This window comes from Styela clava, chromosome 1 (assembly GCF_964204865.1).
Source record: "Styela clava chromosome 1, kaStyClav1.hap1.2, whole genome shotgun sequence".
Lineage (NCBI taxonomy): Eukaryota > Metazoa > Chordata > Ascidiacea > Stolidobranchia > Styelidae > Styela > Styela clava.
In genome coordinates this window covers 2,839,427-2,857,347 of record NC_135250.1, presented here as the reverse complement: position 1 = coordinate 2,857,347, position 17,921 = coordinate 2,839,427, and the positions used below count along the sequence as shown (strand labels likewise).

Genomic DNA, 17,921 nt, shown 5'->3' with positions numbered 1-17,921 from the left:
CATTATGTTTGGTTAGGTTAAGCTTTTTATAAACCGAGAACACTAACACTCCTATTCTTGCATTCCACAGCTTTTTGAGATTCGGGGATTGAATGTTTTGTGAATAAATTGATGAATGCTAATATTTATAAGCATATGTGCCAAAAGAGTGTTGTCTTCTATGGTTAAGTTTGGTATTTGTTCAAGGGAGAAGGATAGAAAGATGATAAGACACTGCAGCGGCAAATTTTGGGCTCTGGTGCGATACGGGCCCTGCACAGGTCAACCTTCCGAATAGAAAAACTTATAGAGCGGCGTATGCTCCTGTGGCCGTGAGTTATGAACCAGCTATGAGAGGCGTCACACAATTTTCACACCGATTTTCGGAATATTTTTCCACGATTCCATGGCGATATTACTCGTTTATGGTACGCCATGTTAGCCATCTTAACGGCTTTTTCTTTCCCCCAGAATAAATATAAGAAATCTATGTTATATACGGTGGCTCTTAATCTTTCTACCCAACCATTCGACCCTTTTCGATTGATAAATAATAGTGTCTAGTATCTAAATATCAAAACCAAAAAAGGAAAGAAATAGAAATTAAAAATACGGTACTCCCGAAGTATGTGAACCAATATGGCGGACACCGGAACGTAATATGTGTAGCAGGTTACGGTTAGGCCATAATTTCATTTACAAATACTACGGAAGTCACCTGACTAGTCCCCGAACTCGTAATGGAACTAAAATAAGAAAAATTGAAATACAAAATACAAGTTATAAATCGGGCAATCATTGCATTAGTGATCAGCGCGGCAACACATTGGAAATCAGGAAAAACCTCGATTTTCATACTGCTTTATATGCCTCGGTGAAGGTATATATAACAAGTACAGTGTGGGTTTAGTTAGTTATTCGTTTTTCGTAAGCATGGACTTGATGGTGGAGGAACCCATGTTTACTTCATTTAAGCGTGACGGCTCTATATTCAGGTGAAACCCCCGTATCATTTAAGAGTTATATCGATTCCAATTTCTCTGTTGACACAAAAGCAGTGAAATAAAAAATCTACCGTTTGAATTCCCTTGTTTATGATGTATAGAGTATAAAATAACAGAAGTTTTCAAGCAAGCTCGAGTCTGTGGATACCCTTATTAGTTTTTGTTCCTTGTCTTCCTTCGTCTTTGTTCCTTGTCTTTCGTCTGGACGTTTTGTTTGAGATCGAGATGCTGTGGCGTTCGAGGAATGCTAGTATGAGCGTGGTAGTATCATGAAGAAATTTCACCCATTTCATTTGAATTTAACGTTCAGATATATATATTATACTTCATAATCGAGCTTCAGCTTCCATCGTATCGTTGATAAACTTATATCCGCGCTCTCATATCCGGAGTGAACCGAAATGTCTAAATCGGATTCGTCCGCTCAAATTTAGCAATTGAAGTATAATTTAGATTAACTCGCATTTATTTCATTGCTTATCCACGAACCATTAAACATTTCCAAAGTGCAGAATAAAATCGATATACAACATAATCGTAACGGCTATTGAATCTCTTTTGCTGTAAAATCGTAAGTTATGGTCAGAGAGCTACTGAGACTGAAAAGTCACAGTACAGATTTGAGCATTAGTAAATACTGATCGACGCGAAATCAACTTATATCGATACAAGCAGGAAAATACCTATAAAGTAGTATGTTCCAAATAATTAAAGTCCTAGGAAAAAATGCTTGATAAATAATCATAAAATTTTTATGTGGTAGATATATATTGTGTGTAATTGTACTAAAATTATCAATATCGGGCGAATGAGGCCGACTCTCAGAGGTTCTGGTGCTGACTACGACATGGATTTTTGTAATTTAGTGTTTGTGGACTTTTAGGACGCCGTAACCGTATAACATTGTCAGAACGCCAGCCCACAGTAATGTTTTGTTAGGTAATACTGATGGTAACTGGGCCGAGTTTTGTGTTGCATTTGCGTGGAATATATCAGCTATAGTCGAAATATTATCAGAGCAACTAAGTTATGTAGGAATAACGTTTATACAATGAGTATAATAATGTTTAACCCGTTGACCGCAAGTTGAGTGTTGGCTGAGCAAGTGTGTCAGTCAGTCAGTAGTTTATTTATCACCTAAATTAAAATGCACTTACTGTGAACACGAACCAAAAAAAAAGATGAAAATGCCATTGGGGTAACTCTGATACTGTAATGCACCTTTATTACAATGACATCATAGCGTTCAATGAATATAAATTTACGCTACTAGAAAAAAGACAGGAAATAAAATGGCGTCCATTGACTTAATATTTTATTGCTAATATATTTATGCTTTTCTCAGTGCTAGAGATGGTCAGATTCATCAACGGTTGATTTGAATCTTTTTTAAATGACTCTCTCTTTTCGTAGACGAGCCTCGACTTTTTACTGATATAAAAAGGACTCTCCTATTTGCTTCGCACAAAAAACACAGAATACACGCCTTCATCTCAAACAAAATTACAATGGAGCGTTCTACCTATTTCAGAACAAAAGTGTGAGAGACTTCTTATTGGTTTCAGTGTATGCTACTAAATGTTTCCGATAAAGTCTCAGCCTTTGTTTTTTTTATCCGGTTGCAAACGTACAGATTTAAAAAATCGCTTGTAAACATCGCCGAAGCATTTTTCGCGCAATACTAAAAGATGATGCTCTTATTAAAACATTTTTCAATTTAAACTAAATAGCTGTAAGGAAATCAAAAATTAACACTTTAGCAGTATAATCAAGAAAAGCAAAAATGACGGTAACAAAGTTTTTAAGTCAAGATGGGTGCTATTCTGGCTTGAGATCTACCCCACGTCAGTCTTTAGCGTGAGGTCCACCATTCCGATGATATATTTTCTATTTCAGTGTTTTATTATAGTTGGTAGTGTTTATAATGGCAACTGCAATTGCTCAACTTCATCATTTCTATTTCAATGGCCTCATGGCTCAATTTCGTTTGAGTCCGTGGTGGGAAGCATGGCGTGGTTTTTTTACGAGATTGAGTGTTGCATCTTCTCTATTTATGATGTACTTGATTACTCAAACAAGCATACCTCACTGTTCGCCGGTGAATTCCAATAACAGTGCGGCTACCTTTTCTGCAATCGATTTCGTTAACACATACTGCGTTCATCAAGTCAGATTGATCTCAATATATGGCATTCTACCGTTCTGTACTGTGGTTGTAATGTTCGTAGCTGCTCATTTCTGGAATGCAGTTCCCGAAGTGAAACGTGCTTTCAACACTTACAAACAAATTGAAGATGAGTTGAAAAATCTAACGGAATCAAAGTGGGAAGATCGTATCAAAACCTTGGAGGAATTGAAAGAAAAAGTAAATAAAGAGTTATTTGATAAAAGTAGAGGTCTTTCCGAAAACGAAACGCGTTTACGAAATGTCTGTTCAAAGGTATTGGACTATTATGGCGCGCGCAAATCATGCTGCTGTTATCCATGTAATATCAATATTACACCGAACATGTGGTACATCTTTCGTTGTAGTTTGATGCTCGCTTCCACTGTTGGAAGCTTGGGTGGAAGTATATATTTCACAAAGTGGATGTTTGAGGATAATCACTATTTCCACTGCAGAATCGCTGAGGAAGATTTCTGTCAAGTATCTCAATATCATAGAAATCACCAGAACTACTTTTGTTCCTATTCACTTGCAAAGGGGCTGAGGCCATTTTTTGTTTTTTTCGCTGGCTCACTTGTTTTTGAATTGTTCCTTGTTATCATAGCCATAGTGAAATCGTGCAATTGTGGATGTTGTAGTTGTAAAACAAAAGTTTATGATCCTTTTATTACGTTCATGAACTTCCTATATCGTAGTTCCCGTCCTGTTAGTTCTAATGAATTTCCTCATTTTCTTGAGCATATTGTATCAAAAAAAAAGGAAATTCGAGCCGCAGTCCCTTGGGATTCCTTAGAAATGGTCGAAAACGTTTCTACTAGGGGCCATAGACGCAACACCTTATAGGGGTGAGTTTGATCAGGGGTTCTCAAACTTTATGTGCCTGCGGACACTTTACGCTTCATTGAAGTAACGGCGGACCCACATTTTTAAACCTAAAATACAATAGAATAACATAGCATAGAGCTATTCAGACAACAATTGAATTAGCTGCTACTTTTTACGCACGCAACACAAATCGCTTACTGATTTATTGAAACTAAAAGATGCCTATTATTTTAGTGTGAACAGTGTGCTTGCAGCTCGAAAAACGAATTTCATAGAGCCCACAGCAAAAATTCTTGTACAATCTTTAATCACAAAGCAATTTATCCTGTAGTTGAAGAGAAAAGCGTTTTTAGATAAACACAAAATGATCCATATGTCCACTTCATGTAAAATAATTAAAGGGTACTCATGTAGTATGTGAATCAAGATGGCAGACAGCGGAACGTAGTATGTGTACCAGGTTAGGGTTAGGCCATAATTTCAAGTACAAATACTACGGTAGTCACTTGGCTAGTTCCCGAACTCACAATAGAACTAAAATAGAAAAATTGGAATAAAGTTATGCCCCAGCCCCCAACCCTAATCTGGTACACATACGACGTCTGTCATCCTGATTCACATACTACGGGAGCGCCAATTAAAGAACTTGAAAATGATAAAGAGCTTAAAATTTAAAGAACTAACTTACAAGATAACGCCAAGAACAATGTTAGCCTATAGTGCAAAAACTAAAGGCTGTCGCGGCCTGCTTGACGTTAGCTCGCGGACCCCAGTTTGAGAACCACTGCTTTAGATAATAATTTTCACACTTACTTGACCTTAATAGTGACCTGAAGTTAGGTATAAAGAGTGTCATTATCAGAAACCTGTAAAATTGTGAATGAAACGCCGAGATTCATTTGTTGATGTTCGGATTAGGTATTTCAGTTTGTTTTGACTTTTACATCTCAAAACTGCGATTGAATGAATTCCGTTTTGTATTTAGAGTTTTTTTTTTACTTTGTTTAATCCGACGAAATTATATATCCTTTTTATCGATGCATACATATGTTTGAAATTTTAATTTTTAGTGAAACCGATGCTAATTGATTTCTTAGCGTTAATTCATGTCGAAACCAACGATGTTGCTATTGGGTATCAAATATCTTCCAAAGTTCTGGTTAATTCTACGTTTTTTTTTTGAATTTCTGTGAAACTACGATATTTCGTTATGGAAAAATGTTTTAATTATACATCAATAACCAAGATATTTTTTGATTTTTGGGTCAATTTTAACGTTTTTTTAATTTTTATGAAATTACGTATTTCGTTGGAATAACAAGAGTTTTTCCTAATTTTATTTAATTGAAAGGGAAAGATGTTCAAGCTCTTCATCTATAACCCAAATATTTTTTTGAGCTGAAAAGGCAGATCTTGTTCAAAGTTTAACGTTTTTTAGACTTCGTTATATTAATTTTTTCGTTAGAATACCTATAACAATATTAACAATTAGCAATATTTCATGATATTAAAAGTATCGAGTTTTAACTATTCATTCATAAAGGGTGTGGGGGGGGGGGGGGGGGAGTGTCGGGCAATGAAGCAGACCTATGGATTGTTTTGTTGTTATTGCTCACTTGTTTCTGAACTGTTCTTTGTTATCCTAGCCATTGTTAAATCGTGCAATTGTGAAGTAAAGATTCATCATTGTCTTATTACGTGTTTAAACTTCCTATATAATATCGTAGTTCCCGTTCTCTCAGCTCTAAATAATTTCCTGATTTGCTTGACCACATTGTATCAAAAAGCTCCGCAGTCGCTTCCGAGTTCCGAAAGGGTGAAAGCGTTACCACTAAGGAGAGGTATCATTATCAGAAACTCGCTCGGGCAACAAAAAAGTTCCACACGCACCTGCCCACAAGATAGGTTGCAATTAGCGACGGGATTTCGAATTCTAAAAACAGATTTTCTATTTATCGAACAACAGCAGGTTCTCTCAATTTATAAAATGAATGTCACCATGTAAGCTGCGTCAACATGACATGCTTCACATAGGTCTAATACTTAACTCAACTGCGATGGACGTTACCCATTTGCTGCGGCCGTCTAATGTCCAAAACAAGAACGGGTTTGCGCGATTCCCAGTTGGTTGCAACTCTATTAGATTACTGTAATATTCAACACTATAAGTCTAGTAGTTAGTATATAAGTAACTAACCTGGCTGCTTAGTTCTTGAGCGAACATTGATCAGAAAACAAGAAGTTGTCCTACCAATACTCCGGCCCCTTCATTGCAACGGGTAAAGGATGAAGTCGTTTGTCTGCTTTTCATGCATAGTTCCATTGTGAAAAATGTACAATTTTCCTGTCTCTCCAATTTACGAAGTAGGTTTTGCATTATTTTTACGAACACCAGACCAACCTAGACGGAAAACTCGCTCGCTCAAGGTGAAGCCTTCCCTGTTGGTCATATTCGTCACAATGACGCAAACATTTATGACTTAACAATGCATATCATCGTTATTGATACATGGTGACGTTACAATACCACATTTATTGCTAGGCGACAAGATAGGGTTTTTGGACACGTAGTGGACATAACGATCGTTTCAATATTATGTTGTTCTTGTTCTTGTTGTCCTTGTTGTTGTTCTTGTTCTTTGACACGTTTTTAAAAAGTCGCTTTTCTCTTCGAATACTGGACCAATTGCTTTGAAATTTTCAGTGGTTGAAGATAAAATTTTTCTCCAGAAGGCTATTACTTTTTTTTTCGCTATGACGTCATCAAAATTATTGCCATTGGGTGGCGCTACGTGTCCATATATTTGAGCATAGCTCTCTTGTTATATTAATCCCGGAGGAGTGAAAGTCAATAAGACGGCTTAACCATATGGCGGACCACGGCCTCTCGTCCGTCAGTTCATTGCGGGTGAGAGATTGGTTAGCAAGTTGTCCCGCGAATCTCACCTCACCACCAGTTAAAAAGTCCTGACTGTAATAAAGTGACTTTTGACCCGTGTACGTTCATGTCTAAATGTTACTTCTAAGTTCTGTACTTATCACGTGTACTGTATGACATTAGCTGTTATGAGTTGGTACTGTGTGCATTAGTTGTTTTAAGTTTATTTATCTGGAATGTGTTCTGTTTCGAATGTGAATAAAGTATGCAATAGCAATATAGTTGTGCGTGTATACACACCACCTTACACTGACAAAGACTATTGAATAGCTGCCAGGGTTGTGTTTTGCAAATTACACCCCCCGGGGCCGATCCGGTCCATCAAACAGTTTTTTTTTTCGGCCCAATAGCGTCTGCCTAATTAACGACTATAGTTTTTATGAAAATGAATTTCGTTCGAAATAGAGACGATAATAACGTTATAATTGATTGCTACATTGTGCTTATTAATATGAAACGTTAGCCTACCTGTTGAAAATAGAGTTTTCATATAGAGTTTTGAGCAGGCCTGCCCAACCTTTTTCGTCTCGCGGGCCACTTTCACGTGACAGAATTCGTTGCGGGCCTCAAATGTTTGTACCAAACATTAATACCAGCTAAGTCCTGATTTCGGTGTATGTAATTTATATAATAGGTAAAAGGCAAGTTTACATAAAATTATTCAAGTTATTAATTGCTCTCTGGTTACTGAGTAGGGCTGGCAAATTATTCGAATACCAAGTCGAATATTAGAATAGCAGTTAACTATTCGAATATCTGGTAACACGGGGCGTGGACATGACACTTACGTTTTGACGACCACACGAGAACATACACATCACGTCGAAATTGATTGTTATATTTGCGTTATAGTGTTTTTATTATTGATTTTTCAGTATCTATGATACTAACAATGTTTAAATGAGCATAATGTGCGACAGGTCGCGGGAATGTCAAATTCAAGTGGGCCGTTTCGTAAAATTTGAAACACCTATACAAGTATTTAATGAAGTAACATTACAACAATTTCTGCACGAATAGTCCATATATACTGATTTGTGATCAATATGCTGCAATGCCATTAAGTCAATTTCATCAGAATCATTGATGGATACGCAGTGACGACATTTCCGAAATCCTATTTAACCCAAAAATTAAATAAAAACAAACAAACATAAGAGGACAACGAGTCCGGGGACCAGTACCAAAGATATTGTTGACTTTTAATTTTACGTTGTCCATAAATACGATCAAAGCCGACACGTAAGAAAACAATCAAAATGAAATTAGTTTGCAAATTTAGACTCCAAATTCATTCCTATAATTGCGCTCAGCGTTCGTCCTCAATGATCGCACAATATCTTTCGAGTTCGTCGAACAGAACGCTCAGTTATGTAAGAAATAAAAAGAAAATGAACATCGATGTCCACCAGGGTGCAAGCCTTGACACATACGTAATAACAAGAACCGGCATTTGAATGTAGATAGATGGCAGGAATATTTACACCATAATTTATAGAACATAGTAAAAACATCTGTCTGCTTACAAACTTTACACGGCGGGCCGCAAAAACAGTCTGGAGGGCCGCATGCGGCCCGCGGGTTGGGCAGCCTTGGTTTTGAGCGTTCGGCCCAGTAACCAAGTCTATTATCTGTAACTGGCCCACTCAGAAAAGTAATTGCCCACCCCTGTATGGTTTATTAGTCAGACACTATAGACACTGTAAAAAATATATGTATTATAAAATTGTACAATTATTACAAACAATAAAAAACAACGTTTATATGAAACTATAAGCTGAAGAAACAAGGGAATGACATTAACTAGGCATACATTGACGATTACTAGTTTAGTTTATTTTAATAAACAAGTTCTGGAACAATGAAAAAGCCCCTACAAAAATCAACACAAATATGGTACATTTAGCGTATATTGGTCGATTAGGACAGCACATTCCTTATTCCTTTTGCATATCATCGTTATTGATACATGGTGACGTTACAATACCACATTTATTGCTAGGCGACAAGATAGGGTTTTTATATTAATCCCGGAGGAGTGAAAGTCAATAAGACGGCTTAACCATATGGCGGACCACGGCCTCTCGTCCGTCAGTTCATGGCGGGTGAAAGATTGGTTAGCAAGTTGTCCCGCGAATCTCACCTCACCACCAGTTAAAAAGTCCTGACTGTAATATAGTGACTTTTGACCCGTGTACGTTCATGTCTAAATGTTACTTCTAAGTTCTGCACTTATCACGTGTACTGTGTGACATTAGCTGTTATGAGTTGGTACTGTGTGCATTAGTTGTTTTAAGTTTATTTATCTGGAATGTGTTCTGTTTCGAATGTGAATAAAGTATGCAATAGCAATATAGTTGTGCGTGTATACACACCACCTTCACTGACAAAGACTATTTATTCCCTTGAATAGCTGCCAGGGTTGTGTTTTGCAAATTACACCCCCCGGGGCCGATCCGGTCCATCAAACAGTTTTTTTTTCGGCCCAATAGCGTCTGCTTAATTAACGACTATAGTTTTTAGGAAAATGAATTTCGTTCGAAATAGAGACGATAATAACGTTGTAATTGATTGCTACATTGTGCTTATTAATATGAAACGTTAGCCTACCTGTTGAAAATAGAGTTTTCATATAGAGTTTTGAGCAGGCCTGCCCAACCTTTTTCGTCTCGCGGGCCACTTTCACGTGACAAAATTCGTTGCGGGCCTCAAATGTTTGTACCAAACATTAATACCAGCTAAGTCCTGATTTCGGTGTATGTAATTTATATAATAGGTAAAAGGCAAGTTTACATAAAATTATTCAAGTTATTAATTGCTCTCTGGTTACTGAGTAGGGCTGGCAAATTATTCGAATACCAAGTCGAATATTAGAATAGCAGTTAACTATTCGAATATCTGGTAACACGGGGCGTGGACATGACACTTACGTTTTGACGACCACACGAGAACATACACATCACGTCGAAATTGATTGTTATATTTGCGTTATAGTGTTTTTATTATTGATTTTTCAGTAGCTATGATACTAACAATGTTTAAATGAGCATAATGTGCGACAGGTCGCGGGAATGCCAAATTCAAGTGGGCCGTTTCGTAAAATTTGAAACACCTATACAAGTATTTAATGAAGTAACATTACAAAGATTACTGCACGAATAGTCCATATATACTGATTTGTGACCAATATGCAGCAATGCCATTAAGTCAATTTCATCAGAATCATTGATGGATACGCAGTGACGACATTTCCGAAATCCTATTTAACCCAAAAATTGAATAAAAACAAACAAACATAAGAGGACAACGAGTCCGGGGACCAGTACCAAAGATATTGTTGACTTTTAACTTTACGTTGTCCATAAATACGATCAAAGCCGACACGTAAGAAAACAATCAAAATGAAATTAGTTTGCAAATTTAGACTCCAAATTCATTCCTATAATTGCGCTCAGCGTTCGTCCTCAATGATCGCACAATATCTTTCGAGTTCGTCGAACAGAACGCTCAGTTATGTAAGAAATAAAAAGAAATTGAACATCGATGTCCACCAGGGTGCAAGCCTTGACACATACGTAATAACAAGAACTGGCATTTGAATGTAGATAGATGGCAGGAATATTTACACCAAAATCACGAAACATAATTTAGCCCCTAAATTTTATATATAACATAGTAAAAACATAAGTCTGCTTACAAACTTTATGGGCGGGCCTCAAAAAACAGTCTGGTGGGCCGCATGCGGCCCGCGGGTTGGGCAGCCTTGGTTGTGAGCCTCCAGCCCAGTAACCAAGTCGATTATTTGTAACTGGCCCACTCAGAAAAGTAATTGCCCACCCCTATATGGTTTATTAGTCAGACACTATAGACACTGTAAAAAATATATGTATTATAAAATTGTACAATTATTACAAACAATAAAAAACAACGTCTATATGAAACTATAAGCTGAAGAAACAAGGGAATGACATTAACTAGGCATACATTGACGATTACTAGTTTAGTTTATTTTAATAGACAAGTTCTGGAACAATGAAAAAGCCCCTACAAAAATCAACACAAATATGGTACATTTAGCGTATATTGGTCGATTAGAACAGCACATTCCTTATTCCTTTTGCAAGAAGTTGATTGAAATGGCGCTTGCACGTACGTAAATTTGATTTCATTCATGCCTACTTTAGGTTTTCCGCAAGGGACATCAACCTATTCAAAGTGTTCAAACATTTTTTTATATTCTCATGCAGTGAGTGTAAACACGAAGGATCCAAACACTAAACAGAGGCTTCACATTATGTTATCGCTAATCATAATTAAAAAGAGTCTGGTTTGAAGGAATCAGAATCACAATATTGAGTCTGCGAAATGGTACAATCTGAGAAGAAAAAAATTTAGTGAATCAAAAATGAGTAAAAACGTTGTTGTTTTATTTAAAAACTGCACAACAATGAATTTGGGTTTAACTACAATTGTGTATTATTACCCAAATGACTTTTGAATGAGGCTTGAATCACATACATATTAAAATTACAAAATATATGGAAAGGTTTGTGAAATTCGTTCAATTTTGAACTAAAAAATTAACCAATTCTTTAACAGAAGACGTTTTTCTTTAACAACGTATTGAAATATTTTTTTGAAAGTGTTTTTTGACTCTGGTGAACATTTAATGTGACAAAGAATGTAAAATACATTAAAACCTACATTCAGACCTACAAAATTACCAAAATGTCGCCGAATTGAAAAAAAATTTACCTTTTTAACCCACTACAACAACGAATTTAAATTCTTTAAAATCTCAATGTTACAAAATTCACTATATTATGAAATGTGTCTAATTATGTTAGTAAATATATGAAAGGTGACCAACCTAAAAAATTGCAAAATTACCAGATCTGTGGAACACGTTTCTTATTTAAACTCACTACAACAACGAATACAGGGGTTTTCAGAGGGTTAGGAGAAGTCCAACTCAAATTAACATTACAAATTCATTATACAAAAGGGGTATTGAATGCTCGTGCATTTAAATTTCTGTTTGAACAAATAACAAAACTATCCAATCTGTAATTGAAAGAAAAAAACGTCTTACTTTTTATTTAAGCCTACGACGACAACGAAAACGGGTTCAGGTTCAATTGTGTATCACGATTTTAAAAGTCGGATTATTTTATAAGACCATTAAAAACATAGCACTAATTACACAGTGGACATAAAACACGTTGAAAAATACAAAAATATAAAAGGCTACAGGCAATATGGTAATATAGCACTATGCTAACAGTTTCTTCCTAGTAAACAAAAATATGAGTATAAAGCAAGCTTTATTTGTCCACGTTTAAGCATTTGAACAATAGGTTACAAATTTGGAATTTCATTTTTACTGCCCGACTCATATCAGACTTCGGAGACAAAGTTTGGTGGCAAGTTTCCATTTATATTGGAGTCAGAACCATATTTTCGAACTTCCATGAGCTGGGAGTTTTAATGGTGGAATTCGAATTTAAAATCAGACAGAAATCGAAAAGAGACTATATGGTGTGTACGACAAGTCAAAACAAACTTCCTAGTGTGGAACATATACGTTAGACCTAACTGTACCGATAAAGGTCAAAGATCAAGGATTCCAACATCCTGGCCATCATTTCACCCAGGGGATAACAAATCAGGCAAAGCAACAACAGGGACTTTCTTGAAATTGTTGCTCATTGGAGTGAAAGTGATATATGTTTCATGTTCCATTCACCCTTTTATAGTCTATTTGTATGGCTAATTATTCAGTTTTGTCTTTAATTTTTGTTGGGTAGAGTCATTGATTCCAATCTACCAAGGGTTTTTGAATCCTTCCAATGAATCTTGTAACGGACCAGGTCCCGCTGCATGGATTCCAGACTGCTTAGCGCCACCTTGAGGATAATCCCCTATGCTGGATAAGCTTGTTTTACGCTGGGTGATCTCGGTCTTCGGAAGACGTTTCAAATCTTTCTTTGAAATACGAACTGGGGTTATTGTGGGGTCCATTTTAGGAGGTTTTGAGGGACTGTCGCCAATTTTCTCTGAGAAAGCTTGCATGGGATTAGGGTTGAACTTTGAACCCGTTGACCCCAAGGTCATGCTATCAGTAACACTCAAAGATGCGGTAATCAGGTTGTGCGACGTTGTGGGGTTGGTGGAAGGGTGGCTGGCCAATAGGAGAGGATCTTGGGAATGGTTAGGGCTTAACCTTCGACCCCCTGACCCCGATCTAGAAGAGGGTAAATTTTGATTCAGATCCTGGTATTCGAGATATTCAACTGAATTTGTGGGGATAGATGGGTGAATATGGCTTGGGTGAGGCTCTTGACGGGACCTGCGTAGCGGCCCCAAGTTTGGGTTGGACGATAGCTTCGTTGGGCTTAGTGGAACGCTGTTAATATCTGCTGACAAGGGCCGGGGATCTTTTAAAACCATGTCACCACTTGACTGACGTGTGACAGCACGTTTTTGTCGTTTAGGACTCCCAAATCTTTGTTTTTCGTTCTCGTTTTCTATACTTTTGCTTGGATGGTGCTTACTGCTTTTACCAGATATTGATGCTGTGCTTGCCACTGCACTGTCAGGAGAATGAGCTGTTACAAAAATGAGTGAAATAAATTTGTAAAATGAAATTTGTTCAAATCTGATAGACTTGAAAAGGTATTCGGAGGGGAATGTGTGTGTGCATTTTCCTATTAATATGTAGGAATTCGTTTAAAGCGAGGTCACATGTACTTACTCGAGGCTAAAGTAAATTCATCACTGAATCAAGGTATATACGAAAATGCCAAAGGTTGCTAATATAATACACGAAATAAACAGAGGGAAGCAACTTTGAAGAGGAAAAACTTTCAGTTTGCACACCAACTAAAAGCCATAATTGTTTTGCAACATTTTTCTCTTTAAAATGATACACAACCTGTCGAAATATGGTATCTCAGGTCACACCACTCACCATCTCTATCTTTTCTTGCACTTCTCATCTCAGATTCAGAAGTACTTCTGGCAGAAAGGACAATGTCATCTCCTAGTCCAGCATCTGCTAGAACCTCTCTGAGTTTTTTCTTCAGATCTCTTCAATGATAGAAAATAGAGTAAATTATTAGCAAGCTGTTACAGCCTCCAATGATGATTGTGTATTTATTGAAATATATTTATAGTATATCCTCGCCTATAAGTCGACCCTACAAGTCGTAGCATGCCGCACCCACCTATCACAGCAAATGGTTGTAGAAGAGAATTAATGAAAATGATAATTATTATTGTTATATTTTATTTTCATTATTATCAGTAAGAAGTGTCTTAAAATCCGTCAAATTCAACCTGTACTGACTGACCCATCCACTGACAGAGCCAATCACAGACTGTTATTGCTGTCATAGCGTTAACACGCAAGCATGACAACCATTCATGCACGTATAAGCCGCCCCCTTAGTTTGACAAAAAAAATTAGTTTTATACTCGGTTTATATACAAGAATAAGCAGTATGTAATTGTTTTGTTTTTCACAACTTCAATCAGATCAAAGAAAAATATAAGAGCAGTCAGTGATAAGAAATACGAGTCAGAACGCATTATCGAATCTTTTTATTTAGGGAACAGCGGTTTATTAAATGGGGGCCACAGACCGGTTGGAGAGGGGTCACAATGCTAGGTGCAGAACTGATTTTACTTGTCCCTGGTTCTTCCTAGGTTTATTGCTCGAGAAGAAAATTTCACAGGATGTTTTCACTTTTATTAATCATGAATTGTTGAACATAATGGGATTTGGATTCTACTGACATAATACCACTCACTGGAATGATAAACAGGGAACCATGAGTGCTAAAAGCCTGCGGAAGGGGTTCACAAGCCATAAAAGTTTGGGAATCACTGTTATAGACAGTCTGTTTCATATGTGATAGTCGCATTAGATACTTCCACACAAGCACTGCCCCGTCAGTAATCAGTAATTTATTTTATCACCAAGAAATACACACTGTACATACAGAACGAGATAAGAAAAGAGAGGAAAATAATGCATTTCAGGGTGAAAGGGGACGCGATAAACCAGCATTGGTTATCGAGCAGCGACACCTATGAATAGTCTAACATTGGGTTATACAAGAACAAAAATCGAACTAAATATAGTACTAAAGTGAGGAGTCGGACGCCAAAATACTAACATTGGCAGAAATATGTTTAAAAAGACCGGATATTTCCGGACTCACTAAGCAAACGACTCCGAACGCTGACTGGCAGATAACCATGACAACTACGGCACAAATACGGTAACGTCTAAGTGACTGGAGCACCATATTGCAAGCTGAGTTGGACGTCCACATTTATCTAAGGGTGAATGTCGCTGATCCGATGACCTTTATAGTCCTTCGCAACCCATATCAACTGCTATGGACCGCATGTACGTTTTTTTCGTATTATATATCATCTCATTGTTATTTTCATGCCATTATTTACATTTTAATCAATTCATACATCAATTCTTGCATGATGGAAAATAAATATCTGAAACTGAACTTTGTGTCCAATATGAGAACTTACCTATTCGTTGCCCTGTAATGAGCCAAATCTTTCTCCAAAACTTGAATCTTCGATTGAAGGTCTAACACATCATCATTAGTAGCAGGATTGCTTGGTTTATCTGGATCTAAATTGATAATCTGTATTCAATATGCAACGTAAAGACAAAATTCCCATCGTGAGTTTCAACCATACGCCTACCGATGTGACAAATTGGGTAGGCAGTGCTGAAATGGAAAGTTTCTTTCGAAATATTCAGAGGGTCGTTAAAATGAGTCCAAGGTTTCTGGTCCCCAGTTTCCTTTAATATATTCTTTATACAATCTACTGTATGTTCAAAGCCAGTGTTTCCAACTGGGGGCCTGTGGCTCCCCAAGTGAGCCACAGAGCAGTTGGAGAGGGCTACAATTCTCAACACAGAACTAATTTCACTTTTTCATTTACAAAAAACTCCATGTTCCTTCTAGTATCATTGTTTGAAAGGGTTATTTCACAGGGTGTTTTCACTTTGTTGAGCATGAACAAACAAAATAACACTATAAATACCACTGAAATGATAAAATGGGGGGGGGGGGGTCGGGCATGAGTGAAAAATCCTCTGAAAAAGGGCCACGAGTCATGAGGGTTGGTTTGAAGGAAAAGTCCATTTTCTATCTTTCCCTCGCAAACTCATTTACAGATGTGTATTTTCAACAGGTATACATTTTTCAAGTCAGGCGGCAAAATAAGGCTATTGATTCTTTTATGAAAGGCACTACTACGATTCATATTTACCTGATAATTGTTTGATAAGTTGTTGCGTCCTCTTTTCGTGTTGTTTCTCCATTTCCATGAGGCGTCTGTCACTTTCAACGACATATCTATTAAATCAAGAAAGATGTTAAAAATATGAAAGGAATGTCTGTTAAGGTTGATCTTGGACATAAATATACTTGCATACACACAATTAACACATAAATTTCTAATTACCATCTTTCTCCCTACATAATACGCACACAATTGTTTGGGACTTTAGCTACCTTTATTAAAGCTAAGTTTTTGTTGGACTGGATGTGCTTTTACCGAAACAAGCATGATCTGATTCTAACAGACTTTGCTAAATGAAATTAAGACACTCAAGATTAATATATGTGAGAATTATTAGCCAGTTAAGCATAAAATGAGGATAAATATTTTCTATGTCAATGCATAATACGCACTTCTTGGTTTTGAAAACAAAAAATTTTCACTCAAAGTTATGTTTGCGTGTGATTATACCCGAGATGACATTTTCCTTAAAGACACCCTATTTAAACCAGAACTATTATTATACTATTGGATTGTCTCGGCCTTCCGATCAGTTTTAATGTCACAGTTGCCCATTGCTATTTGTTTTTATAGAGTTTCACGTTATCCGAAATCTTCAAGAAAAGAAATTTTTGTGTCTGAGCTTGTATTTCTGTACTGGGCTAGAAAAATGCACCTGCCCGATGCTTCGAAGACTAAAAACAATATAACTGACCTGTTCAGTGCAGTCTCGGCTTCCAAAACAGCCCTGTCTTTATTATTCAATCTGGCTTCCATATCAGTCAACTTGCTTTCAAGAGTTTGTTCATATTCACGAAGATCTATAACCTAGGAAATTTCAAATATTTAAATGACTGTTCTACGATGATTAAAGGTAAATGAGCAAAGAGTGTCCCAAAAATGTTGTGCGTCACATGACTCAAATTCCAGACACGTGTACCTCATTTCAGAGACACAAGTGAGCCAATGTACCTCATTTTTGAGACAACACTGAAACAATGAAGGCTGACACTGATGTATGAGGTTGATTCGAAATCGTGCATTCAAAGAGATTTTTATGTTTTGAATATATAGAAGATTGAATCAATTGTAGTATTCAATTCCTCTTGGACAGTTTTGATTGCAATAATTGAAAATTAAAAAAACATTCCCAAGAAATATATAGAGCACTGCCAATGTAAGTAAAAAGACGATTAGTCAACAGATGAATGTGCCATAAAAGAAACCACTGGCATGTTTCAAGGGGGGCATCTAATCTTATGTAACTCTAACCATAAGTCTAATCTTACCCGCTCAAAACACTTCGTGAGCAGCATTCCTGCTTCAGTTCCAGACAAACTTTTAATATATTTCTGGAGTCCAGAGTTCCTCTCTCTCGCCAATTTCAATCTGCTTTCTCTCAAATCTTTTGATGTACTTGTCCGCATAATCGTATCGTCCTGCCACTCGATGGCAGCAGTCAGTGCTTCTACAGCCTCATCAAGCTCAATAAGTTCTCTCTCATCCTAAATAGAAACAAAAATTTGGCAAAATGAGTTTATAATTAAAAGTAACATTGGGCCTTTTATCCTTGATACATCATGTCAAAATTTAGAATAGGGATATCATATTTATCTCAGTGGAAAGGGAAGCCAATAAGATGGTATAACTATATGATGCCCCATGGCCTCTCAACTGGTTACCAGTT

General features: G+C 36.9%; 1 protein-coding gene across 2 annotated transcripts in view; it reads right to left on the bottom strand.

Moving 5' to 3' along the window:
- Positions 1–10,780: 10,780 nt before the first annotated feature.
- LOC120331615 (kinesin-like protein KIF27) overlaps positions 10,781–17,921 on the bottom strand; it is an 84,812-nt gene continuing 77,671 nt past the window's right edge. Inside the window, exons 24-29 of one of the 2 annotated variants that reach the window (XM_078116390.1) lie at positions 17,524–17,739; positions 16,950–17,062; positions 16,223–16,308; positions 15,470–15,575; positions 13,884–14,002; positions 10,781–13,524 (exon numbers count right to left, since the gene is read on the bottom strand). In XM_078116390.1, coding sequence (XP_077972516.1) covers positions 12,737–13,524; positions 13,884–14,002; positions 15,470–15,575; positions 16,223–16,308; positions 16,950–17,062; positions 17,524–17,739 — 1,428 coding nt within the window. In that variant the 3' untranslated portion in view covers positions 10,781–12,736. The remainder of the gene's footprint in view (positions 13,525–13,883; positions 14,003–15,469; positions 15,576–16,222; positions 16,309–16,949; positions 17,063–17,523; positions 17,740–17,921) is intronic. The other variant, XM_078116393.1, reaches the window with a different exon arrangement.